Consider the following 25,817-nt stretch of genomic DNA (forward strand, 5'->3'; position numbering starts at 1 on the left):
TGATGGATGAAGATGAAGCTGGAGCTCTACCTCTGGAGCGGAACTGAGGTGGAAGGTCGGCGTTGGCCTCTCAGCTTCTTCCGATGACGCGCCGCCCGCTGCCTGCTCGCTCCTCTCCCCATCTTTTATCGTAACTCAACAACTGCGGCTCTGGCCCGTTAATATTCTATCTTCAAGTGTCGATCGCTTAAAAGTGATCACTCTCTTGAAATCCCCTGTTGGACTCACAACTTCCACATTTAGACGTGGTTGGTATTGACCCCGCAATAATGAGCTCTCATGTCGTAGTTCTCGACTCGACAGCTCGAAGAGCTACTATCAAAACAACGCCTGGAAAATACCTGACGGACATTCTACAAGAAGCATGCAAGAAGCTCGGGTTGGATGCCAGTCAATACGGACTGAAGTAAGCAGTATTCTTTGACAGAAATTATATTTGCAGCTCATGGTCCGGTGCGGAGGGGAAAAAGTTGTGCTGACTTTGCATTCTCAGACATAAAAGTAGACAGCTCGATCTGTCGCTAGCATTTCGTCTTACTGGACTCTCTCCCGGTGCAAAGCTTGAGCTTGTACAGCTCTCCCGTTCCCCCTCCGTTGTTACAGTTGCCCTACAACTCCCGCCGTCGGAAGTCCGAGGAGCGCCAAATGGACGGCTTGTGGACAAGTTCCCGAGCACTACCAGTATCTGGATGCTTCTTCGCAAGTTTGAAGCGGGCGCCGCTGGTAGTGCATCCATCCGCAACCTCACCGGCCGAGGGGTTCCCGTCATTGAGGGGCAAGGGTCCGGGCGTTTGTTTTATGAGACCCCGGTGGTACAAATATTGGATCGCGAGTTGTCTACATTACCGGACTTCCAAAAGTCACTGGCGCAGTACGGGTTCAACAGTGGAAATGTGCTGGTACGATTGAGCTTCCGCCGGACAGACCGGCCACTGGAGGAAGCAATGACGGAAATTCACGAATACTTCAAGGCATCCGCGGATGAGATTAAAGCAGAACAGACATCAACACCAAAGTCAGAAGCAGAGACCGACAAAGAGAACAACCTATCAGCCGTTCAGCCACCAGTACCCGTCTCCGATGAGGCCCCAGAAGACCCTGTTACAGAACAACCCTCAGAAACATCATTAGAACCCGTCTCGAATCTTCCCCCTCAACAGCCCGAACCATCGGCCGATTTATCTCGACCTGTGACAGTTTTTGCCCCTCCATCAAGCAACGCGCCCCAGTCGACGCAGATTGCATACAACGATGCCGACTACGTACCCTCTATTGAGCACGCCCAAATTCATCAACGAAGGCTTCAGGCATCGAGCAGAAACACGCGGCTTCGATCAGATGCCGAGATTGCAGCTGCGGCTCAAGCAGAAGAGGAACGTCGCGCAGCCATTAAGGAAGTCGAAGTGAAGATCCGACTCCCAGATCAAAGTCAAATAGTCTCGAAATTTGGACAACAAGACACGGGTAAAACCCTCTATGGCTTTGTCCGTAGCTGCCTTGCCGCGCAATACACCACAGAGAAATTCGTCCTCACAAACTTCTCCGGACCTGCCGTCTCAAAATCCCACCAACCCCACGTCCCTTTCCAGAGTATTCTTCCCGATTCAGATAAAGGTCTCCTCATAAAAGACCACAGCATGACCGGCCGCGTCCTGGTTAACCTCTCTTGGGATGCGTCCGCATCTTCCGCGACCCAGCAAGCTCGCTCCGGTCTTCTCAGAAAAGAGCTTCAGACTACGGCCCAAGAACACAAAATTGAACAGCCTCAAGATGCTATGGACACGTCTGAGGATGTCGTGGTATCTCTAAAGCCAAGCGATACAGGCAAGCAGGATGGCGCGAAGTCTGGAGGCCGCAAGGTCCCCAAATGGTTATCAAAACTGCCAGGGAAGAAATGAATCTTCCACGCAGCCAGTCTGTATAGTTTCTAGGCAATCCCTGATATACACTGTTTTTATACTGTCTACTATCAATGACATGATTTATGAAGGCGGATGCTGATAATGAAGCAAGGATTTAAGGAGGTGCGATATAGACAATCACATAATGCTGATCTGCATTCAATTCCTGACTCTTTACTTCTAGATATGAAGTTACCACTAAGTAATGCCTTCCTGTCTGAAGCTGTCTGACTGGGGCCTCTATCCGGGAATTTTGGCTACATGCTGAGTAGATTTCGGTCCCAGTCTACCTAGTCAATTGCTTTCAGTTTATTCCCCATCCTAGCTTCCTCATCCACGCAATACACATGCCACGAGATCGAGCTTAGGTGAACGGCGGGTTTGTTTCTCATTTTTCACGCCTATTTCTCCCTATCAAATCCTCTCTCGATTCAATGATCCTGGTGTTCCAAGTCCGTCACCGGTTTCAGAGGCTGGCAAACATCCTCAAGCTCGCTGCTCCCAGCACCTTCCATGATCCACCCTCCTCACTACCCAAATAATTATGCGACATGATGGCTTTCTATCAGCGACTACGACCACCACTAGTATCTAGGCCACATAGCTGAGCTTCGCCCAGCGCCTTTACCATAAGCCCGCTTGATCAGTTGTTCCGCTTGTGGTGCAGCGAGTGAGATTCCCCGCCGCCGGTATCTTGAAGGAGCAGAAGACTAAGGTCAATTCTTGCATGGCAAAACCCATAGATTGGCAAACAAATAATGAGTATACACAGCCAAGGTACCAAACTACAGCTTCGCTCGCTCCTGAGTATTCAGCTCCCGACGCTGCGGACCTCCCCGACTCCCATCGCCCAGGAAAGCATCTGCCCTATGCTCATACTCCTTGCGAAATCGCCATTTATCCGCCAACCGCGGCGAAAGCGTCCTATTCCATGCCCGGCCGAGGTAGTCTCCTAGAACGGGCAGGAACTTGAAAGCGTGTCCACTGCCTCCGCCACCAATAAACACATTCTCAAAGTCCGGATGGAAATCCATAATAAAATCTCCTGTTGGCGTATCCGTGTACCAGCACAGCGCAGTCTTCGCAAACGGGCGGTCTCCTAGTTCAGGCAGTATCTCGCGAAGGCCCTCCCGGAGTCGGTGTTCCCCGTCGACAGGTGTGAAGTTCGCGCGTTCACGCGGGGGCATCAGTGGCGGGGAGGAAAGAGCCTTTGAATTGAGGATTCTCGAGTCGACCTCGCTGAGTGCGTGTGTGTATCCCCACCCGTGGATTGCAACCTTCAGCATCTGCGTCTCCTCATGCGGTGGGAAGTTGAACCACCCCGTCGCGAAATTCGCGTAGATGGGTAGGCCCTTGTGCTTTTGCATTTCGGCCGCCGTCAGCTGCATGTACCCTACCACCTGTGCCGTTGCGAGGGCGGAGTTGTACATAGGAACGAAGTTCGAGATCCAGGCGCCGGCCGTCAGGATGAAATGGTCTCCTTCAATGATGGTCTCATCGAGGGTCCGCACTGCAGTGACAGCCTTGTCCTTCCGTTCAAGCCCAACGACTGTCCCGCGGGATCCGCAAATGAAGGAAACACCAAGCTCGAGACAATCATCGCGCAGCTGTGTGATGGCCTTGGCAGCATCTGCCCAGCCAGCCTGTAGTTGCAGATAGCCATTGAAAGGACCAGAGGCGAGAGGTCCACTGAGCACAGGGTACATGCGCTTTGCGTCCTTCGCAGACTCGATCTTTGCCCAGGGTAGCTGGCGCTTGTCAAGTGCTGCGGTTGTCTTTTCAATCCACGCCTTCCCGTGGGCGCTCGTGTTACCCGTGAGGATATAAGGGGCCTGGTAGTATATACCTTGATAGCGCGGGAGCTGGGACCACTTCTTGTAGGCTTCTAAGGCCATGTCTAAATAGTCTGTGTCTGCGTAGTCGAACCGGATGACACGGGAAATGTCCGTGGAGGAGCCATTGGGGACCTACTGGGTTTAGGACTGTAGCATGAGGAGTGGCTTCGTACTCACGGGTGGCATGTGTCTGTCAAGGACGACGACGTTCTTGTAGCCATCGAATGCGAGCTGGTGGGCCATGGAGAGGCCGAAGATGCCGGCTCCCACAACAACAATTCGAGTGTCTTTCTCCATGATGATGGCTCTCGACGGTATCAGGTAAGAGACTATTGATAACAAACGGACAATGAGCCGTGTAATTAATGCACAGCTTGACACTTACTATGCCAGCCCTAACTCCGTCACGTGGTCAGACGCCTTAAGAGTAATGAAAGGGAGTCCGGAGAGATCTAAATTGATCTGACCGGGAGATCCTCCACTTTCAACCTGGAGATAAGGCCAAGTCACATGGGCGGTTCCATGGGGTTGCGTATCTTCCAACAAGTATAGCGGCCGACTTGATATTACCCGAACCCTGCCATGAAAGCTGAAGGTTATCTGCTGGTAATGCTACTTGGTTACATCGCTGATGGAACTACTATCTGGCATCACGTATCATTATTTCCTCCCGTTGAAAATGGCAAGTTGGTCGGGAAACGCCGAAAAAGTTGACTACGGCACCAGACGGCAAGGGGAAGAGAACTCTTGTGGCCGTCCAAAGGATGCAGCAGGGTGTTTCAGTATACGGTTGACCAAGAACAAGGTCGGCCATGAATTTGAGATTGATTGCCCAGTGGTATTTGGTATTCATTTCGGTTTAAGACGCATGCATTTGCATACCATGCCTAATCCATCTCCCAGAGCCGCGCCTGGGATCTTTGGAGCTGGTAGGTACATTCCCATTATTCATAACATAACAGACAACGCCATCCTGGACTCGACGCAGAAAAAGCAGAGAGAAAAGAGGACGTGACTTGTTTCTCACTTTTTTGTAACTTTGTTTTCATTCATCTCGTTCTCGGCTAATTTGGGAGAGACATAGACAGTAGGTAGAAGAAGAAAACGGGAATAAGATGCCAAAGTTCAAATTTAGTGAGCACCGACACGGCGGGCCTCGGCGATGACGCGCTGCATATCCTCGACCTTTCTCTTGCCGCGGGTGAAGGTACCGAGCTGTGGGAGAAAACGCGTTAGCTGGGTTCTTGTTGCGAGGTAGAGTATGGATAGACGGGTGTATTCGGCGCCGCGGCTTCATGGTACGGTTCACTCCCGAAATAAAACCGCAATCGGGATTAGGGGTTCCCCAACCGACAGCTGCGAACCACAACCCAACCAAATGCCATATGTAATCGAAAAGACCAGCGGCAGACATACCCTCTTCTTGGCGAGCTTCCTGGCGCGCTTGTCCTGAGCGTTCCTCAGAAGTTCAATGACACGACGCTCATAGGGAGCGAGACCGACGACCTCACGGGCGATGTCGCGAACGAAAGCGGTGCGGCGGGAGGCCTTGCCCTTGGAGCGGCTGATGCGGGTCTTAGGGGTGTTAAGGGGGGTGGTTTTCTATAGTAGTCGATCCCGGTTAGTCACATTCATCCCGATTATCACAAGTCCGTGCCAATGAATGGAGAGATCTATCGTTCGATGGATGCAAGGTGTGGTCTGGAGTCACCGCGTCGAGAAGAGCCGATCGAGTGGGTTGAATTGAGCCGATAGATCAAGACGAAATTGACGCAGTTGTTACATATTTCCGATAGTATTTCAGGTGGGTTCCCGAGCAGCCATGACCGTCGACTGTCGTCTTATCGTGGTGGATTCCGTTCGAGTTTTCCGTTGTCCAGACCTTCGATATTTTCTCTCCCGATCAATCCCATTTCCTCCACATTATTCACCCCGGATATCGCACGTATGACCATTCGCTGCTGTAATCGACTCTTTCGGCTCGCTCGACTCGACTCGACAATGAAAACTCGGACCCATCCTTCCATCCACGCATCGAAAATCTCATCCACCATTGCAGGACATCAGATCAAGGAAAACAGAATACATACGTGGCCCTTGTTGAGACCAACCGCAATACCGGAACGTTCTTGAGCCATCGCGACGGTGGTTATCGGTGAGACGACTGGTTGGCGACGAGGAGGTTGTTGGCTGAAGTTGTCGAGATACGCAAAGTTCCTCAGTGTTTCTGGGTTCGGCGGGTGGGTCCACCGCCTTGGTGCGTAGCGAGGGCTAGTCTAGGGCTAGGGCTAGTGCCAAGATTTACAGCCTTTTCTGCCCTACGGTTCAGGCAACACTTCAAGCTTAGGGTCAATCTACGGAGTACGCTGGGCAAAGACTGGGGTTGTTGGACGATGGGTCTCGTGAGTATAGTGTAGTATTTACTCTACTACTTATATGAGTTTTAGTGTTATCTACCAAAATACCCTGGCCCCGACTCAATATCTACCTCGACGACTTTCAAAATGCCCCCACGAGGACCACTGGCGTCCTCTACATTCAACCCCGTACCCTCCCGATGATGGGGCCCCAGGAGTGCAGGATTAAATCCTTGAACCTTGGCTTCGCTTGTCGAATAGCTAGGGCCAGTGAAGATCTGTGTCCTGTCATCATCCAGTTCCGCGCATTGATCGAACGTGCTGTCACCCGGAAACAACTGACGTTTCCGGCCGCGCGGGTATGACAGAGTATACAGCTCTGTTGGTTTCTCCAGCGACCGATCCTGACTCTGATTCGAGGTCCCTCTTGTGCGGCTTGTCGAGAGTATTGTTCTGGCTTTGCCAATGAAGTGGCGGAAGAAGGTTGGTAGAGCAGGGAGACAGCTGGCGAGGATTCCGCAGGTGATTTCAGCCGTTCTGAGCCGCTTAGTCTCAGCATGATTGTATGACTTTTTCAAGGCTTTTGGTTGGCGAACTTACGTCCAAAGAATCTCATTATACCAGTCGTGTGTCTGGTCCTGTGTGTCTCTGTTTCTGACGCTGACTTCAAGGCGCATTATACTTGCGAAGCACCCACTAGCAATTAGGGTTAGCATTTCTGGCCTAAGCCGGGAATGTATGAAGCAGTAAACCTACAAGATACCAGCAGCGAATATAGCAGAGACGCCTAGCTTCCTTTTCGTCGACATCTGCAGCCGCCAAACGCAGATAATGGGCAGGCACAGCATCAAGAGATCAGACAGCACATTGATCGCAGCGGTTACAAGGATCGGGATATTGATGTTGATGCAATGGCCTGGTAATTCCGTATTCCAGATCTTGGCACGCGGGATGCATTGGAAGATTTTCAAGAAGAAGTTGGCTAGGTAGAAGGCCAGATTGAACCAGATCAGCAATTGGATGGATATGTAAGTCAAGCCTCGCCGAGCCGACGCAAATACGCGCAGATACAGGAGGAATATTGATAGCTTCGTGATGAATATCAGAGGCGCATAAAGAATCTGCGAGGCGTTGGCCAGCTATACATACGCGCACTGTCAACCAAGTCCGCCGCCTACCAAGCAGGGAGGTAGTCTCACCTTTTTGTACTGCGGCATTTCATTGGGGTCCACCATTTTTCGATGGACTCCGTTACCATGCTTGTCCAATTCGATGGTGAGGACGGCATAGGCGATTAACCCGAGCTAGTGAGACTCCGTTAGCAAGTGTGCTATACCTTGACAAGAAGGCTCGCAGTCATTATACCCAAGCTAAAACACAGATGACTAGAATCTCAGTTAGTTACGTTCACCAGCAGTTCAGGTTTCCCAGGGACATACAGTCTTCCCACCCTGGCGACTTCAGTATTAGCAGCTTCGTGTACATTCGCATGCCTACACAGATCGTGGTGGCACTGAGACACACCGACTGAGTGACTATATCCCACATTCGTGCTGAGTTCTTGTAGTCAAAGGGAAAACCTTCGGCTTGGTTCGCGGGCTGGCCAGCGGACTGGCGAATAAGTACCCCGAGGCTGACCATGTTGATAGCTGACGATACGAAAAGCGTGTCTCAAACTGGCCCAGGCTCATCCCACGAAGAGAACTAGGAAAGCTCCGTGTATAAGGTTTCAAACACGGGAAAGTTAAGAAGTCAGAGCTGATGGCGGGTGCATCTTCAAGTTTCGCTCTGCTTGACATGTCAGAGGCGAAAGGGGGCACTGGGAGAGAAGTAGCCAGAGCCAAGAGATGTAACGAGACAAGCAAATGCAAAGCCGCCCGAGGGGGATCACTTCATGGTCACGGGAGGGGATCGCAGCTGTCCGTCCTGATTTGACGTCGAGGAGTGCGCGAACTGCAGTGTAACCCCCTCCCTGGTCGAGACAAAGGACTGCTCGGAGGGTCTCTTTCTGCAGTGGACGCAGCATAGCCGCCGGTGGGTGAGTAAGGGGGCGAGAGATTCTAGAGGCAGTTGCAAAATGGAGGGGAAATCCGCAGGAAACGTCGGTATTCGTTTCGTCGAGATCCCTTGCTTGCAGCGGAACGGCATTCCCGTCGATTCTCGAACGTCGGTCATGGTCTCCCAACCTCGTAAGTTGAGTGACATTCGTGTCACAGTGGGACACAGACAATTTCGGTCGGACAGTTTATTATCGCGATGCCGTTTTGCCTCAATTTGAAGCAGGGATACACGGAGTAGTGCATCCGTAGAGTAGAGAGTTGAGTTGAAAGAGAGGTGGCGGCGTGGTATGTACCTAGCCGCCCCCCGAATCTGGACAGTTTCAGCAGATCAACTCGCAGATCGAAGACGACATCTCTATATTCCTCAAGTAGATATATCTATATACCAATGAAGTCCATCACATTCGCACTGCCAATACCCCGCCAAGAGCCTCGTCCCAGCTTTCCATCAAATCGCCGCAGAAGAGTTCCAAGGAAGACGTATCGAGCATTTTCTCCAGCTCTCCGCGAAGCTGAGCGCCGTCTTCGCCCGTGCCATTGCCTGTGATGACCAGGTCAATCAATGAGCCAAGCTTCCCTGACTCAGAAACCTGCTTCTTGAGGGCGCGGATGTTCGCCTGGACACCCTGGTGTACCTTACGCCCTTGATCAAGTAACGTTTCAACTCGGTCCTTGGGTAACTTGGCGCCCTTAGAAGCTTTCTTCGACGCAATGGTGCACAGAGAAATCAACGCCTTGACAGAGTCAAGAATGCTGAGAACAGCATGGAAGAATCGCCAGGTCGGAGCATATGGCGCATCCACCTTCAAGCAAATGGCGGTCTCCGACATAATTGGGGAGACGCCGTTCTCAACTATGTTTAGAGCCTCAAACTTGGAGTTCAGCCATTTTTCCACCTGGCTAAGACTCTCGTCGACTTGCTCAGACGTGACAGACTTTGAACCGGTCAGGTACACAGCTAATCTCAGCAAACTGAAATTAGTGTTTGTACACTCGATCTCCGAAAGAGTCATTTCAGACTCCACGCTAGCACCTGTGAGACCGTCAAGCTCAGGAATCTCAGGCACTGCGGAAATTGGCTTTTGAGCCGCCATGTCCCTAAGCAAGCCCGAAAGTCTATCTGTCATCTGAGCTGACCTCACCCATCGTTCCTATACCCGTTAGTAGTCATGTCATATACTTTAAGAAGATGACATACTTGAGGCAAAGGGCCTACGCGCATCAGTTGCTCGAAAGTGGCTTGGCCAGGAGCTTCGCAGTTCATAAAAGCATCGAACGTACGCTGATCAACTAATGACGAGGGGTCTCTCGCTACATATTCGGTTAGTGGATAGCTCATGATAATAGGTAAGTGGTACAAACCCATTTCGTCGTAACGTCCAACAGGCTCTCCGCCAGCCAATCGTTGCACCCGTTTCACTTCCAGCGCCCACATCCTGCGACATATGCTTTGCCTAAGTCGCCTTTGAAGCTCGATGGTTCCCTCGACGTTCACATAGCTGCCGTACTCCAAGCCATTCGAGCGATGCCTGGCCGACGTGGCGTTTGCACTTAGGTAAAATATCATAGCCTGGGTGAAGGCTGATTGGGGGTTGAAATCCTTGTATTCCGCACCGTCAATCGGCGGTGCTGAATGGGGATGGATGGTCGCAAGACGTGTAAAGAGATTATGGGCAACAGTCTCAAATTGCATTTGCTTGACCGAAAGCTTGCTGAACGTTTTCAATGCGAGAGAGCCTGCGCCCAGGCGGAGATATAGTCGCACAAGAAGTAGCAGAGCTTGGTAGTTATGCGGGGAATCAACGATCAGACGCTCCAAGATCGCCGCTGCGCGAATGAGCATTATGTCAGGAATTTCTTCCTGTTTACTCGAGACCCAACTGCTGCTGAAGCGAAGCAAGCCCATAGCTGCGAGAATGCACAGGTCATCACTCGGTTGACTTTCGATGGTTGACGGAGCAGAACTTCGGTCGGGGCGCTCGGTCTCACGATACTCTTTTAGACAACGCGAGACAAAGTCTTCCACTTTCTCTCTCGACACATTTGAAGAATTGGCAGAGAGAAGGAAGCAATATTCCAACTTCAGGGCGTTAATCACAGCAACCCCTTTGAATGGGCCGGTGGCCTTATGAGCGGTTAGCAAGAGTACCCAAACTCCAATTTCTGGTCACATACCTCGTTCTGTACGGCGGCTCTCGACGCATATTCTACGAAGGCTGCGATGGATTCTCTATCTAAAGACGGCAAATAACCCAAAAGATCACCAAAGCAGTAAAGCTTGTTTTTGCTGTGGTCAAAATAAGCCTGGCACCCAGACAGCAGGTCTTCCCGTTTCAACGCTCCGGCCAGGAAGCTGGAATGTGTCAAGTCGATGCGCGCCAGTTGCGCGTTTCTTGATTTGGGCTGAGCGGCGATGAAGTCGGAAATAAAATTTTGCGTCTCAGATGTCGTCCTAGAGAGCGTCAATCAATATCAATCTCAATGGAACGCCACAGTCAAAACTTACTCGACGTTGTTTGACTTCTGGGTGGCGGTGACAAGCAGATGCCAAACAGCCCAGTCGTCGCGCTCTTGGATAGCCTTCTTCTCTTCTTCGGTGGAGGGAATAGCGAGAAGTTCCTTGGCATATGACAAGCCCTCAGTCCACATCTCAGCTTTTTCTAAGCTGGTGAGCTTGACACCAATGAAAGACCAGTCGTTCTGAACAATCCTGGACTTGATGCCAAGGTTGTCACTATCCAAGGTTTTGACGATTTCGGCATGTTTCCCCTGCGATTCAAAGATCTTAACAAGTAACAATAGCTCCTCGGCTGTTTGGATAGCTCTAGGAGGGCTCAGTAATTCCTTCTATATTTTGTGCATAAATATTACCATTCTGGCTCAAAAGAGTCACGAAACGTGGGGGGCGAGGGTGGCAGGAAGAACACTGGATAAACACAACATACCGGATCTGATGGGACGCTTTCGGCGGCTTTAGAGACCATGCGATAGGCAAGAGTTCCGAAGAGTTTCCGGTCCATTTCGGAACTTGCTTCGTCAACTGCGAGGAGATAGCAGAGGAAAATGGCCCAGATATAGTACTTTCGCTTTTTCGGAAAGTTATTTTGCAGCGACATGGCAGCCTGTGAAATCGGAGGTCTTTAGTCTGCGGCCTTTCTCGGAGCATCGAGGTATTTGAATCCCAGCACACGCACCTTCTGCGCTGACTTCCAGTCGTCACTTTCGAAAGAGTAATCGAACCACCTCGTCTGTATATCCCGAAGTTGAGGTTTGGCTTTCGCCGCCCTCTCCCATATACTTCTCATAGTCTCCTCGTGTCCGCCAATCTTCTGAAGCGTCTCATACAACATGTCCAAGGTGTCGAGATCTGTCACCGCCGGGTCCCCTTTGCAGAGCTGGAGGGTCTCCGCGATACCCCGCTGGCGGTGGGCTTCATCGGCATGTCGAAAGAGTACATGCGCCCTCCATGACTATCCAGACAAGGTCAGCGACCCCGAGTATCACGAAACCGGTCAAAAAGATAATATGCCCATCTGATACATCTGATAAAGCAATACGGCAAACCGGCAGCACAAGTTGCATTAAGAAGCAAAAGAACGTACCCTCAAAAATGATGTGTCCTCTCCCTTCTTGATTCTCTTCTCGATCAGCTGCAGCGCCTGCTTCAGATTCTGCCCGTCAATGGCATCTTCGATCTGCTTATTCCGCCGCTGGAACACGGCATCATTGGTCGACATTGCGAGAGATTTTGTTGTTGGAGATAAGAGTTAGTAGCCTCGCGTCAGGTTACCGGAAGTCAGAGTGAGAGAGCGGGTAAAGAATGATCGTATGCTGCGCAGTCAAGCACAGCGCACGTTGTGCGGGGAAGGTAATCAAAGGATGATGAGGGGGAAATATTTCTCTTCATTCTGGCGGTTTAAAGTGGGCGGGGAAGTCACTTGCGGAAGGCGGTGATGACAGGGACTATATGGATTCTCAAGGGCGCAGAGTACGGAGTAGAGGAAGGGAGATTGTAAGAAGTAGGATAATTATTTTTGTTAGAAAGTCGGGTTACTTATACTGCAAGTTATGATGGAACTTTTTAGTGAAGCTTTGATACCCGTCTGCGCCTTGCTGCGATCTGGTGCCACAGATATATCAATGCACATGTAGTATGCAAATCCACAAACAAGGGACCAAAGGGGAGCCTTTGGCGTTGAGAGGAGATAATATATATATATATATATATATATATATATATCTAGTAGTACATAAAGCCCACAAACCAGCATCAGAGCTAACGAAGCAAGCGAAATACATCCAAATGCAGTAATAGCTCAAATGAGCCCAAGCAGACGGGAGGAAACGCATATCGTACAGTGCAGCCAACTGAACCGCGAGGAGAAGGCCTCAAGATCAGGAATGGCAGTTGATCGTTGCGGTAAATGAACTTGATTTTCAAAGCCCAAGTTGACCTCTAGATGACCCTGAGTGTGCACATTCTGCAGAATGCCCAGAGACCCGCCATCTCAACCCGTGATTTTGAAGTAGCCGGAAGCTTGCAACGCGGACCGTTTGGATGTGAACAGCTCAGAATACAGCTCAGAACCCAACGCTCTGCCATGGCCGTTCCAAACTGGGTTTAGTAACAGCGGCACTTTTAGCACACGGGTTAAAGGGATGACTATGGCCATCATTCGCTTCATTGTTTGGTAGTCGGAGCCAACCCAAGCTTCTTCTGCATTAACTGCCAACTTGTCAGCTTCCTAAGAATGCAGGCAGACGGGTTGGAGACATCGTTAGTTGAAGAAACTCTGAGCAGAGTTCATCATATCTCAAAATGCGGGTCTCAGGGTACGATAAATGTACTCACCCATTGCTTCTTGCAATCACGATATGCTCTGCGACTGGATGTTAGTGAACCTAAATCAACAACTTAAGTACAAATCTCGTGTTCCACAGAGTCCAGAGTTACAGCCGTATGAGTCAAATAGGGTAGACACTGAGAGTGTGGGAATGGGTAAGGTCAAGCAGTGCAGGTGCAGGGAGACACGTACTGGAAGTAGTCGTGACACATTTCCTTGTCATCGGGGTTTCGCTTCATGCACTTGAGGCTTCGGTCCGCAAAGTCCTGACAGGGATCATAGTATTCGCTAGCCGATTTGCTGGAAGACAGCAGATAAAGTCAGCCAACCCAACGGGGCAACGGCAAGCCGAAGGATAGCGGGAGAAACGGGTCTGGCTGGTGCTGTTTGGACATTTCTGGCCATGAAACAGTGGCAGCTCGCTCCAAGAGTTTTTCAAAGAGTGCGAGCCGGATATACTACAGGAATAATAAAGCAGTATAGAGAGTAACGCACTTGGTGAACTTTCGCTCCACTTTTCCCCAGGAATTGGAAGAGACGTCTGCCGATGAGGGCGCCTGCTGCTCTGGGTGGGAAGCCATGGTGGGTAAGCTTCGGTATCCGCAGGTGAAAACTATAAGGCCCTCAGCACTGTGCTAGCAATGGTAATGGATGTTTGCCGTAAGCAAAGATCGAAAGCTGATGGATGTTGGCCTACCCTAGAGGTCTAGATACGCTCGGCTGAGTCGGAAAAAGTTGGAGAACAGATCGGACTCTTGGCACGAAGATCTAGGCACAGCCCTCTTGGCGTCAGATGGGCTCGGTTTTCCATCCTATTTATTGCTATGATTATTATTGACCCATGTCACATATTACTAGTTGCAAAGTATCTATCATGGTAGGAATACTCATTATGGGGTTGTGGGCTTAAAAGCGTGGGATCCTTGTTATACTGCCCTTTGATGACCGAATACTGATAAGAGCAATGCAGAGTAGTATCCAATAATCTCGAATGTTATAATGCAGCCTCACTCACATAGATATATAGAGAAAGATGGCCGGTGAACTGCTGGACAACGATAAGCCGCAAATCTGACTGTTGTTGGTACCTATTCCTAAAGCCCAGCTGATACTGTAGGGGATGTAGGGTACTGTACTGGTATTTAGACTTCGCACCCCGCCGCTCCGAATCGTTGTTTGAAAATTTGTCGTAGGATCTTAGGTGTCCCTTTGGCAAGTTATCTTCCTCGAATGCTTGGGCTGGGGTGGCATCCAGAGGCTTTTGATAAGGATGTTTTGACAGTCTACTAGCCCTAGTCTCAAGATCATGACTGAGTCAAGCTCCACTTATACTAATCGAGTCAAAAAGGCCATTATCCGTAGCAGAACCCTGACGCGCTCGACTGAGCTCGTTATATCTATCTTGTTGTGCTAGCTCCTGATCCAACTCCAGAGTAAAGCGACGTGGACGGAGATTTCTGCTGGCTCTGATATACTTGATGCCCTGGTCTTGGATTGGCTGTCTGGTTTTCCAATGATTTGAGCGCTAGTTGCTATGGAAGTGTTGATGATCTTTTTATTTTTTTGGTAAAGACTGATATCTACTTGAGGCCCATTTCGATTGAATGTGAAGGTGGATTGGTTGTGACAAGATCCAAGACTGATAGAATGCTGATGAAGCAGTATGCAGCCCTCAATGCGTTCCACATGTAGACACGTCTTGGATCTGAATCTGTAACAGTAGTCATCAGTCAATTGAGTTGCAGTAAGAACCCACATGGCCAACAAGAGTAGCGACCTGCGTATGAAGCCATGCGAGGGAGAACCGGCATCATGTAGCCTCAATAGGTCGCTTGAAATGCTTGAGACTGGTCAGTTTCGATATCCAGCATCAAAAATATTGGCTTGCTTGAAGGGTATAGAAGCAAGCAGTGAAAAAAGTGCGCGTCTTGGGGGGAGGTCGCTGCCCAGACGATGCAATACTGGCTGTCTCACCCAACAGCCACCGTGGATGCTGGAAGGAGATATATCAACTCAAAAGCTATTTTGACGTGATGTCCATGGCTACAACGAAGCGCGCGGCAAGGGAAGTTAATAGCAAGGCGCCAGGCTTTATTCCGATAGATCTTGAAAATCGAGGATTGACTGTTGATAGTAGGAGCATTCACCAATTTAAATGGATTTGCACGGTTGGGACTTTCACCTGTTGCATTTCATTCCAGCTAGGTAAGTTGGGATATGGACCTCCTATCCCCAAAAAAGAATAGTGGACGCTTCGGGTTAATAGTATGGCGAGATTCAAGATCAAGCCGAGCGTCTAGAGAAGTGTGGGGGAAGATGAGGATCAGGAACATGTGAGGGGAGATCAAAGGGTCCAGTCCAGTGGCAATAACTTGATGAGTGCTTTGTCACGCGTGTTTGATCCGTTTGGTTCCTGCGCGCTGCCCTCAATCCCGACAGAAAAAGTCATGCTCACAAACCGCTGGCCGGTTATCATAGCCTTCCTTGCCGAATCCTCGAGTCCCTTCGTTTGGAGCCCCTTGTATCGCTTCCTCGATTCCGCGATCCTCGCTGCGCTGCTCTTCGAAATTTCCTGTCCCAGAGTCTCCCGTATATCGCTCAGCCGCGATTCATCCTCCCGCGTTATGCCTGTGCTTCCTTCGATTGCCTGAACATATACCGTACATCGATCGTCCATTTACTTGCCTCTAACAAGCATTCATATCTCTCTTGCGATTCCGGGAAGGGCTTTCTTGAATCGAACTTCACTTTCGCTTTAGATCCGTGGGGCCTCAAGAATCTTAGCGGACTATGTCCAGGCACGCCCCTCCAACAGCCGCTTTGGGCAAGGGCCTTAGCGGAACAAAGGCTACCGCACCGCAGGATATCTCAGGGGTGAGTTGCTTTTCGTGACTCTACTGAAATTATACTAATCGCAATGGTATGTGATCAGCTTTTCAACACACTGCAAGGTCATGTTGATGATATTCGCGGCCTTATACAATGCGGCATCTGCATCCGACCACTCTACGAGCCTTTCACCCTTGCCTGCGGTCACACTTTTTGTTACGGCTGCCTAACCTCGTGGTTTGCTGAAGGCAAGAACAACAAAACTTGCCCCGATTGTCGGGCCCCGGTAAAATCGCAGCCAGCGCCTGCATATCTGGTAGGTCATCCTATAATTTGCTTATCTCCAAACGTGGGCTAATTGCAATTTTTAGGTTCGTGCAGTTGTCCAGTTGTTCACTAGCCGCGCAGAGCTTTTAGATAAAGGGGAAACCACCGATCAACACATAGCACACCAGACCGAAGAGGCCGAGAGATTAGAGGCGGATAAGAAAAATAAAGATCCGAAAAAAGGCGGTATTTTTCGGGGCATATTCAATCAGACGCGACACCGCCCCGCTCAACCCATCTACGACATTGATGATGGCGTTGTTCGCTGTCCACATTGTGCACATGAATTGGAGGATGAAGATTGTTTGAACTGCGGATATCGCCATGAGGACGATTCGATGTCCGATACCCGAAGTGATTCGGATGAAAACTCTGAAATGACGGATGATCCGTATGGAGAGGTAGATGATGACATAGAGGATGGTTTTGGGGAAGCGCCGGGCTTCGATGGAACCGAGTGGTATGATGATGAAATAATACCAGCGCAGTACCCGGGCATTCAGCCTTTTCAATCTATATTCGGCTTTCGACCTGGGTATGGTCCTGGTGGAATGGGTGGAATGGGTGGTCCTGATGGATTGCGTCGTGCGTTCTACGAACATTATCATGGACATTCAGATTTTGATTCACATGATTCAACCCATGGCGGCGACGATGAGGACGAGATGGACGACGACGAAGACGAGGACATGGACTCCTTCATCGATGATGGAGAGCAGCTCGGCGACTATGCTTCGGACTCGGATCGAGAAACCGTCGTTGGAGGTCCGGAATATGGCGGGACGGTTCTGCACACCATCCTTGACTCGTCGCCCGCCTCCGGGTATGGTATAAACCACACGAATTCATACGAGGTGCCGGAGAGCGATGAAGACGAAACAAGCGATGAAGACGACGAAGACGACACGCTGAACGATGAGGACGGCGAAGGCGACGACGATGATAGTGATGATGATGATGATGACGACGAGGAGCCCATTCGACCCGCCGTGACCGGAAACAGACGTATACCAACGTATAGTCTATTGTCAAGCTCTTCGCCCCTTCGCGCTAATGGTGCAACCGCTTCCAATACCGGTACGAGAACGCAGCCTCCAACAGTTGGCTCCTCCGCTACTTGCTACATCTCTTCAGACGATGACTCGGATGAAGGCCCAGTTGGACCCTCCGTGAGACGCGCGAGAGCTCGACCGGCTGCACTTTAATATACCCCTTTTTTTCTCATTTCCGTAGCCGTGACCAATATTTGGCACATGCGGCTTCTCGCGCGGCTAGTGCCCATGGAATTGTGGGCAGATCTTGAACTTTTATGACCTAATGTTTGTCGGAGTTTTCGGGCGCGGGGAAAATACCTGTTTAGCGACCTCGTTATGGCTTTTTCATCCCTGCATCTATGTTATAGAACGGTTCTGGAAATTTCTGGTGTTTTCAATGACAAAATCATTTTACCACAGGGGCAGGACGGCCGCAGTCCATCTATATTCTTGAAGCTCTGAAACTAGATATAGCTACCCAATGATAACTTGAAACCTCAAGCAATCCCTCTTGATGCCTACTAAACCGAACCTTCAGCGAACACCCTCGCTTGATGAAGGTCATTAGGTATCTTCAATTCGTACTAAGCTTGAGCCCAGGAGTAAACCATGTCATTTCAAGTAAGCCAAAGAATAATTATAAAGTAGCAGTTGCTTTTCCAAATATGCTAAAATGCCGCTGGGAATAGTATAAATAAAATCATCTATAGAGGGTAAATAGATACAACAAGGATCAATCACACAGGCACCATTCATTCCTCCTGTTGACCAAGCCTCTCGGCATAAAATGGAACCTCAAAGACCATAGCACCATTTCGGCCTTCCGGTGTCGAGCCCTTGTGGTAGTTATTCCCGTAGCATTTCCAGCGTCCGAAGCGGTGCTCTTTGCCAACTGCAACGGCGATACAGAGGCCGCGCGCTTCTGGTGCGGATTTTGATGACTTTGATTTAGATTCCGAGGGAATTTGTCCCGGCTTTGCGGTTTCTGCGCGCCGCTCGAAGACGGCGATGCCGTTGACGACGCCCTTTACGAGAGGCTCGGTCTCGGATTCGGGCAGTGTGTTGAGGCTTTGTCGGTGGGATGGGTTGGCAGATGCGAGGCTCTGCTCCAATTGCTTGGAGGGGGTATCGGGTGCGTCTGCGGGAGAAAGCGTGCCTCCGCCAACGGTGCCTAGAGGTTGGATCGACCTCTTGTCGTCTGAGATCTTCCATGCACGGACCCAGCCGTCCCAGCTGCCGCTTAGGACGATGTCTGTGCCAGGGACGGTGGTTAGAGCTGTGATCCAGCGAGGCGTGGGCTTCAGGAAGCGTGCGTTGGACTCAGCGGTTTCCCGATCAACTTCGGGAGAAATTGCCTCTACCGGAGGGACCGGGTCGAGCCCGTGAGCATGGGGTACCGTGTAAAGCGGCTTCTTTTTGTGAACGGACCATAAGGAGATAGAGCCGTTGTCGGAGCCAGTGACAAAGTGAGTAGGTGGTAAGGGGGCAATGCAATCGATGTTGTGTTCTTTGTAGGTGTTTTTGGACGAGCCGCCGCGAAAGATCAGCTGGGATTCTTCAACTACCTTCCACAATCTGGCGGTGCGGTCGCGGGCCCCGACACTGATACATTGGTCGATGGTCATGGCGGCCACTGAGGCGACGTTATCTTGATGACCGAACAAGGTCTCAACATAGGCGTGGCCAGCTGTGCTAATAGACCAGGTCTTGATTGTTCGATCGAAGGATCCGGAGAACAGTTGCTCGCCTGAGCTCATTGTGGAAATGTGGCGAGCAAAAGCCAGCCCGCTGACAGAGTCCCGATGTTGGGAGAAGGTTTGTACGGGCGTCAGAGTAGCAGCATCCCAGATGATGAGCTTCTTGTCCTCTCCTCCCGTAGCAACAAACTTCCCCGATGGGGACACTGCCACTGACAGAATGTTTTTGGTATGACCTTGCTCTTCTGCGCTCTCCGCAATCTTCTGTAGGCCCCGTGTGAACCGCACCTGTTTCGGCTTCTTCCGCTGTGGCCTGGGTGGTCGTTTTGATGTTCCCTCTGCTTCAGTTGTTGTTGTTGTTGTTGCTGCTGCTGCTGTGCCAGGCGTTGCAAGCTCCCATTTGATCAGAGTCCGGTCCTTGGATACTGTATAGACATATGGTGCATGTACGGCAATTGAAGTTGTGGTTTGTGTATCTGCTCGGAAAAATGCATTTGAAGCGGCCGGAAAAGCCAAGTCGGAGGCAATTTGACGGTATACTCGCCCTTTGAATTCGTCCTGTCAAATATGGTCAATGCTAGATCGAGTGGTAGGGCGCTTTCGCACGTACCACATCCTCCTTCAATCGCTCTGCAATCAAGTCCCTGTCTATTTCTGCAGCGTCGAAGCCGTAATCGTCGACCTCATCTCGAACGTTGTCCAAGTATCGCTCCGCCAATTTCAGTCTTCGGTCCGCCGCCGTTTCGCCTTCATCCGATTCCGAGCCGCTTTCCTCCGCTGAAGCTACTGATGCCACACTCTCCGCATCCTCGTCCAAGTCGCTCCCGGAAATCGATTCGTCTCGCTCTCTAGTCTTTCTGCCACTCTTGTTGCGCGCGCCTCCATCCGCATTAACACCCCGTTTCTTTGAGGCGGGGGCTCCAGCGCGGTCCTCCCTCTTGCGCTTCCTCTGAGAAGCGGGCAAGGTAAAGAAGGATGACATCGAAAAAAATTGAACGAATGAAGATTGACCGGTAGGGGCGTTCTCCAATTGAGGCGTTTGACTCCGGCGGTTCTATTTGATCATTAAGCTTCCGTTCATTTCGAACTTTTTTTTCTGCCTATGGCCCGTGCAGGCGGTGTGATAGTTACAGCAGACGGGGCTGAGTCAGCCTAGCAGCTCTCCGCCTGCTGCGGGAAAGCAACAGCTAGGTCCAGGCAGTCAAGCTCCGCGCGGCCAGTGATAGACAGTAACCGACATTCATCCTGCTTCTTCATCTTCCTCCACCTAAAATTGCTATCTTTTCTCGAATTACTGCACCAAATCACGAATACTCGAGACTCACACCATCACCATGTATGTGCCCATCTCGCCCACATAGCTAGTACCAGCCATGCTGACCGACACTGTCATAGGGAGAATCTACTTGGTATCACAGGCAAGGACTTCGTCATTCTGGCAGCTTCAAAGGCTGCTATGAGAGGCCCCACCATTCTCAAAGCCGAAGATGATAAGACGAAGCAACTAAATGAGCACACCCTTGTCGCTTTCTGTGGAGAGGCAGGAGACACCGGTTCGTTCGCGCTTATTCATGCCGGAGCTTCAACATCGCAGGGCTAACTCGAGGCTCTTCTCGCAGTACAATTTGCCGAATACGTTCAAGCCAATGTTCAGCTATACACGATGCGAAACGATACCGAGCTGTCCCCAAACGCCGTCGCTAACTTCGTTCGAGGAGAACTGGCCCGCAGCCTGCGATCGCGAAACCCTTACACAGTGAACCTCCTCCTCGGCGGAGTAGACCCCATCTCTCAAAAACCACACCTATACTGGATTGACTACCTCGCCTCGTTGGCCCGAGTTCCATATGCCGCCCACGGCTACGCCCAATACTACTGTCTATCAACGCTGGACAAGCACCACCATCCCGACATTACCCTGGACCAGGGCATGAAACTGTTAGAGATGTGCACAGATGAGTTGAAGCGTCGGCTGCCGATTGACTACAAGGGAGTACGTTATCGATTGGCTCCGGTCTGTACGTCACCTTGGATTGCTAACGGTTTGTAGGTTTTGGTTAAGGTAATCACTAAGGATGGCGTGAGGGAGGTAGACTTTGACAATAACCGAATTGTCAAGAGTGCTTAAATGTATCATAATAAGCATTTTATGTTCTCCGGACTCATTCCGAAACTATGGGCCTTGGGATTTCTGAAATGATCGCTTGTATTTGGCTCCGGTGTAGTCGCTCAGCCGACAATGGTTGCCAGATATACAATAAGTGAAATGACACGACATAAGCCTCATAATCAAGTAACTATATCTTAGTATATCTTAACGACGGTTTAGTCTTCTCAATATCAAGGCGAGCTCCACTGTCGAGCAATGATGCAAGTCAAGCTCTGTTTGTCGTGTTTGCATACATTCTTTCTTCCGCCGCGAGGATTTCCAGAACGCCCGCCGCTCTACCACTGTCGTTTCGCCATTCCTTCAACAAGTCATGATGTCCAAAAGACAGGCAGATCTGTCGCTAGAGCAAGAGGCTACGGCCGATACTCCGATCTCGAAAAAAGCCCGTGTGGAAGATGACAACCTACCGGAAGATGACCCGCGTCACGGAGCACTACCTTTGCGCCGAGCCCCAGGGCAAGAGATAAAGAACGATGAACGCCACGGAAATAACATTCTTGCCGCCGCAGATCGAGAGGTAGAGGAACTTCAAGAACCCGCTCAAGTAGACGGGGCGGAGGATGATGAGGATGAGGACGACGACCGACCTGCGGTTGTGGCACCCCAACGCCAGAGCGCTCCGATGGAAGGATACAGCGACCTCTACCTCGATACGATCAATCGCCAGATCCTCGACTTTGACTTCGAGAAATTGTGCTCCGTCAGTTTGTCGAATATCAACGTCTACGCTTGTCTGGTGTGTGGCAAGTATTTCCAGGGCAGAGGTCCCAAATCGCACGCCTATTTCCATGCCTTGGAAGTTTCACATCACGTCTTTGTCAACATGGGAACGAAGAAAGTCTACGTCTTACCAGAGGGATACGAGGTGAAAAACAAGAGCTTAGATGACATCAAATACGTGGTCGACCCATATTACAGCAAGGACCAGGTTGCGAAGCTAGACAAGGAGGTCACCGATGCTTTTGACCTGTCGGGGAAACGTTATCGTCCAGGTATACCCCATTCCCGCATCTATACAACTCTCAGGTGGCTTTTCTAACTGCTATGCCTTTAGGTTTCGTTGGTATGAATAATATCAAAGCAAACGACTATCTGAACGTCGTCGCCCAGGCCCTCGCCCATGTCCTTCCGATTCGCAACTACTTTCTTCTCCACGATTTCCCACAGCCTGGTACACCTCAACTGGCCCTGCGCTTTGGTACACTCGTTCGCAAGCTTTGGAATCCCAAGGCCTTCCGGTCTCATGTGTCCCCTCACGAACTATTGCAAGAAATTGCTTTGCGGTCATCCAAGCGATTTACCCTCACTCAGCAGTCTGACCCGGTGGACTTCCTATCTTGGTTCCTAAACAATCTGCACCTCGCGCTTGGAGGCTCCCGAAAACCTTCAAAGAAAGCAACCAGTGTCGTCCACGCCGCGTTTCAAGGCCACCTCCGGATTGAGAGCCAAGCCATCACAGCACACTCAGACACGCAGAACGCGCGCTTGGTGTTCACAGAATCAGGCACCATCAACAATCAAACAACACCCTTCCTCATCCTCACCCTCGATTTGCCCCCAACACCTCTCTTCCAATCCGCAAACAGGGAGTCCATCATCCCCCAAGTCCCCCTGACCACCCTCCTCAACAAATACAACGGCATTACCGCCTCCGAGAAACTCGCCCACCGTCTCCGCCACCGCCTCCTCCACCCACTTCCTCCCTACCTCATGTTTCACATCAAACGCTTCAGCAAAAATAGATTCGTCTCCGAGCGCAACCCGACAATCGTCACTTTCCCTTCTCCACGCTCGCTTGACATGTCGCCATACGTAGAACCCAACCCAGAGATCTGGCCCCCAGGCGAACCAATCCTCTACGACCTCGTAGCAAACATCATCCTCGACCCCACGATCACCGCACCCGGCGGGACAGAAGATGCCGCGGAGAAGGGCGTCAATGCAGCTTCAGGCGGTGGAACCTCGTCCAGCGGCGCCGGTGCAGGCACCGAGAAGGTCTCGTGGCTCGTGCAGCTGCATGATAAGGCCATGGCGGCAGAGAATACCCGTGTCCAGAACCAGCAGCATAGTGGCGAACAAAGGGGGCCAGAGTGGTTGGAGATCCAGGATTTGTTTGTTAAAAGCGCAGAGAGCGAGACACTCTTCACGAAGGAGGGGTATCTTATGGTTTGGGAGCGGAGGAGGGTTCCTGGTGTGAATAAGGGGAAGGCCGCTTCCAAGTGAGCGGGTTCTTGGAATTGAAGCGTCCTGTATTGGCGGTCCGCATGTATAAGTAAATATGATTCTCCATGGCATCGATCCGACAGAGTACTCGTCCTATTTTCAAGCCGATATATATGCGTCAGCCTTAGGCCTTAGGGACATGACGTTCAGGTATTAAATTACATGTCTTAATACACGCTCGATCCGATCTACAGCGCACCCCATCCGCACCACTTCCTCCCAATGCGAATTGCAGCCCCTGATATGATCCCCCAGACAGAAGCATTCACCGCAGCCTGAAGCCCCATCATGAGAGCCAGTTTACTCATATAAGCCAGCGTGTCAGATCGAGAGCGCCCACCGCCCCATGCCCCGAGTGGATAAACATCAGATCGGAGAATGGCCGGCGCTCCTTTGGAAGCAAGGTATGATTTTACCAGTGATCGAAGGTAAAATGACTCGAGAGGCGCGAAGAGGGCCGTAGTAATCATGGCCGCGAGGTGGGAAGCTAGAGAGTCCATGGGGAAGGACGAGAGAATGGTTACTCTGTGGGAAGGGCTGGAGGTCATTGCTGTTGCGGTTCCGGCTGTTGAATTTTGGCCGGCGCTGGGATCGGTTATGTGCGGGATGATTTCGGAGTCGGCGTCTTCGTCGTTTTGATTCGGCAGTTGGTTAATGGTGTCGTCTGGTGGTGGTTCTTCTACGACGTCTGGGAGGATATTGACAGGAGCTGAGGCTGTTGGTTCAGTGAAAGTGTCGGCTGCGTTTCGGTCTGTGGGTATACCGTTTGGTTGGTCGCCGGATGGTAAGGCTGTTACCCATTCTCCTAGGTTGGATGGTGGTACATTGGCCATATTTAGGGAACCATCCCTATCAGTAGCCTCGGGGTTAAGGATCGTTGTTATGTGGCCGCCTTGCTGAGATACAATTGTGTCCAGAAGATCAGATATCGAGGGGCGGTCCGTCGGTCCGGCGCCAGCATTCTGAAGGTCGGCCTCGTTATTGGTGGTGGCATTCCTCTGACTAGTACGACGGCTCTCCAGCTCCAATTGCATGGCGATGACATCTGAATCTTGAATTAGCTGTGCGCGGACCCTAGGTGACGATTGCGAGGATGCAGTAGACGGAGAACGAGAGAGAAGTGTGTCTGAGCGTGATTGCCGTCGGCTTTCGTTCATCGTGGCAGGCTCGTGTTGGCGAGCGTCTGGGCCTGGGGACGATGTGCGGGTAGAAAGAGTGAGGTTCCTTGCGCGCCTCAAAAGGTCCATGTTATCCACGTCAGGACTCTGATTTTCTTCGTTTGATAGTTCACTGCGACCATCATTGGAATGTGCATCTGATCCGTTGGTAGACAAGGACTGGTCGGCGGGATGCCACTGCGCGCTTCTTAGTCTTCGATGCTGTTCCTCTGGATCTAGAGCTCGATACGACGAATGTGTTTGTGGCGGGGGATGTTCGGAATAATCTTGGTGTTCTGCCTCTTGGGCGATAGAAACCCGTCGTGAGCTGAAAGTAAACCTTGTAGACAGCCATTGCCAAAGTGTGTCCACCTCATAAGACAAGTCTTCCATTAAAGAAAGCCTGCTGCGATGTGTCTCCTCCACAGCTCGGCGACCCAAAGTGGGCACCATCCAATCAATGAGATCGTTGTCGAGGGCCACTTTGATGGAAAGATCATCTGTCATAGTAGGTTTTGGTAACCGTCTGCGGATCAGTCTGTAGAGACGGACTTCGATTACAGGCCGCAGATAGACATAGATGTAGAAGAGAGAGGGTGTTTTCATGATGTTCAAGACAAAAGTGAACAGAGAGCTGAATGAGAGGTCTGTAGGAAAGCTTGGAAGAAGCATTGAGGTGAATTCGCCGAAAGGCATAAAATGACCAATGCTGGGCATGGATGTGGGAGGGATTAGATGGAGAGACTGGAGTAGAGAGTACATGTAAGTCTGCATTGCGAGGACGAGGAGTGCTCCTCGGGTTCTGTAGAAGATTAGACTTGGCGCCAATGAAGGTCCGGGCTACATACGCGGAATGTAGAATAGTAAAGGAAGCTCTCACAAGCTTCGAGCCTGTGTCATTGTTCGGAAAGAAATTCTGGATTATGGAAATCAAGCGCTCCAAGGGATGATGGCGACAGATAGATAAGCATGTGGACAAGGCCCATGCCGGGATCCCAGCGAAATAAAACCCAAGAGCACCAAGAGAAGCACGTTCTTGATTTATGATTTCTGTGACAGGAACCTGGGCGTAGCTTTTGAATGTCTGGATCATTGCATGATTAGCCCAAGCGCATCTATTCAGCCAGGTACCAAGCAGCATTACCTGTATCCGACCAGTAAGTGACGTTGTCCACCACGAGCCTAGAAAGACAGAGATCTGGTCCAGTGTCACCATGACCAGCCCGTAGTCATTCTCAGCCACAATGGCATTGATCTTCTGCTGTTCACTGCGGCCGCGATGCGCATCCTCGCTGACGACAATTCCCATGGTCGATAGAATGTCATTCTTGGCTCTCCTTAGGTCTCGTCCAAAGGACTTGGACTCTGGGTTGACCGGGTGGC

At 50.8% G+C, this 25,817-nt stretch overlaps 10 protein-coding genes across 10 annotated transcripts; 4 read left to right on the forward strand and 6 right to left on the reverse strand.

Moving 5' to 3' along the window:
• Positions 1-12: 12 nt before the first annotated feature.
• On the forward strand, positions 13-2,068 carry BDW74DRAFT_150555 (putative UBX domain protein). The gene is made up of 3 exons (XM_073724030.1): positions 13-150; positions 229-406; positions 494-2,068. The coding sequence occupies exons 2-3, from the start codon at positions 270-272 to the stop codon at positions 1,896-1,898; spliced, it is 1,542 nt and encodes a 513-aa protein (XP_073585231.1). The 5' UTR covers positions 13-150; positions 229-269; the 3' UTR covers positions 1,899-2,068.
• A 618-nt stretch (positions 2,069-2,686) lies between these two features.
• BDW74DRAFT_190139 (NAD(P)/FAD-dependent oxidoreductase) lies at positions 2,687-4,033 on the reverse strand (the record flags this gene model as incomplete). The annotated part of the gene is made up of 2 exons (XM_073732121.1): positions 2,687-3,868; positions 3,914-4,033. The coding sequence occupies 2 exons, from the start codon at positions 4,031-4,033 to the stop codon at positions 2,687-2,689; spliced, it is 1,302 nt and encodes a 433-aa protein (XP_073585232.1).
• An 834-nt stretch (positions 4,034-4,867) lies between these two features.
• On the reverse strand, positions 4,868-7,734 carry BDW74DRAFT_176827 (uncharacterized protein; the record flags this gene model as incomplete). The annotated part of the gene is made up of 9 exons (XM_073728739.1): positions 4,868-4,951; positions 5,153-5,338; positions 5,827-6,012; positions 6,225-6,630; positions 6,694-6,789; positions 6,850-7,232; positions 7,293-7,397; positions 7,459-7,478; positions 7,533-7,734. The coding sequence occupies 9 exons, from the start codon at positions 7,732-7,734 to the stop codon at positions 4,868-4,870; spliced, it is 1,668 nt and encodes a 555-aa protein (XP_073585233.1).
• A 690-nt stretch (positions 7,735-8,424) lies between these two features.
• On the reverse strand, positions 8,425-12,113 carry BDW74DRAFT_133702 (MDM20/NAA25 family protein). The gene is made up of 8 exons (XM_073722344.1): positions 11,756-12,113; positions 11,348-11,623; positions 11,099-11,275; positions 10,660-11,000; positions 10,329-10,605; positions 9,516-10,278; positions 9,352-9,464; positions 8,425-9,304 (listed from the first exon to the last, which is right to left on the reverse strand). The coding sequence occupies exons 1-8, from the start codon at positions 11,888-11,890 to the stop codon at positions 8,552-8,554; spliced, it is 2,835 nt and encodes a 944-aa protein (XP_073585234.1). The 5' UTR covers positions 11,891-12,113; the 3' UTR covers positions 8,425-8,551.
• A 248-nt stretch (positions 12,114-12,361) lies between these two features.
• Positions 12,362-13,689, reverse strand: BDW74DRAFT_150566 (coiled-coil-helix-coiled-coil-helix domain-containing protein). Its single transcript, XM_073724031.1, has 4 exons — positions 13,493-13,689; positions 13,190-13,297; positions 13,006-13,033; positions 12,362-12,879 (listed from the first exon to the last, which is right to left on the reverse strand). Exons 1-4 carry the CDS (start codon positions 13,576-13,578, stop codon positions 12,835-12,837), a joined length of 267 nt encoding a protein of 88 aa, XP_073585235.1. The 5' UTR covers positions 13,579-13,689; the 3' UTR covers positions 12,362-12,834.
• A 1,721-nt stretch (positions 13,690-15,410) lies between these two features.
• Positions 15,411-17,649, forward strand: BDW74DRAFT_133763 (uncharacterized protein). Its single transcript, XM_073722345.1, has 3 exons — positions 15,411-15,871; positions 15,930-16,142; positions 16,198-17,649. Exons 1-3 carry the CDS (start codon positions 15,788-15,790, stop codon positions 17,356-17,358), a joined length of 1,458 nt encoding a protein of 485 aa, XP_073585236.1. The 5' UTR covers positions 15,411-15,787; the 3' UTR covers positions 17,359-17,649.
• A 7-nt stretch (positions 17,650-17,656) lies between these two features.
• Positions 17,657-19,919, reverse strand: BDW74DRAFT_133766 (ribosomal RNA-processing protein RRP9). The gene is made up of 2 exons (XM_073722346.1): positions 19,495-19,919; positions 17,657-19,442 (listed from the first exon to the last, which is right to left on the reverse strand). Exons 1-2 carry the CDS (start codon positions 19,864-19,866, stop codon positions 17,940-17,942), a joined length of 1,875 nt encoding a protein of 624 aa, XP_073585237.1. The 5' UTR covers positions 19,867-19,919; the 3' UTR covers positions 17,657-17,939.
• Positions 19,920-20,090: 171 nt separating this feature from the next.
• On the forward strand, positions 20,091-21,176 carry pre1 (proteasome core particle subunit beta 4). Its single transcript, XM_073724032.1, has 4 exons — positions 20,091-20,220; positions 20,280-20,437; positions 20,504-20,877; positions 20,935-21,176. Coding segments are annotated over exons 1-4 (612 nt in total). The 5' UTR covers positions 20,091-20,218; the 3' UTR covers positions 21,013-21,176.
• Positions 21,177-21,367: 191 nt separating this feature from the next.
• Positions 21,368-23,277, forward strand: BDW74DRAFT_176832 (ubiquitin carboxyl-terminal hydrolase family protein; the record flags this gene model as incomplete). Its single annotated transcript, XM_073728740.1, has 2 exons — positions 21,368-22,046; positions 22,109-23,277. The coding sequence occupies 2 exons, from the start codon at positions 21,368-21,370 to the stop codon at positions 23,275-23,277; spliced, it is 1,848 nt and encodes a 615-aa protein (XP_073585239.1).
• Positions 23,278-23,465: 188 nt separating this feature from the next.
• BDW74DRAFT_176833 (uncharacterized protein) lies at positions 23,466-25,743 on the reverse strand (the record flags this gene model as incomplete). Its single annotated transcript, XM_073728741.1, has 3 exons — positions 23,466-25,236; positions 25,283-25,518; positions 25,579-25,743. 3 exons carry the CDS (start codon positions 25,741-25,743, stop codon positions 23,466-23,468), a joined length of 2,172 nt encoding a protein of 723 aa, XP_073585240.1.
• Positions 25,744-25,817: the final 74 nt, after the last annotated feature.

This window comes from Aspergillus multicolor (assembly GCF_047715735.1).
Source record: "Aspergillus multicolor strain CBS 133.54 unplaced genomic scaffold BDW74scaffold_8, whole genome shotgun sequence".
Classification (NCBI taxonomy): Eukaryota; Fungi; Ascomycota; class Eurotiomycetes; order Eurotiales; family Aspergillaceae; genus Aspergillus; species Aspergillus multicolor.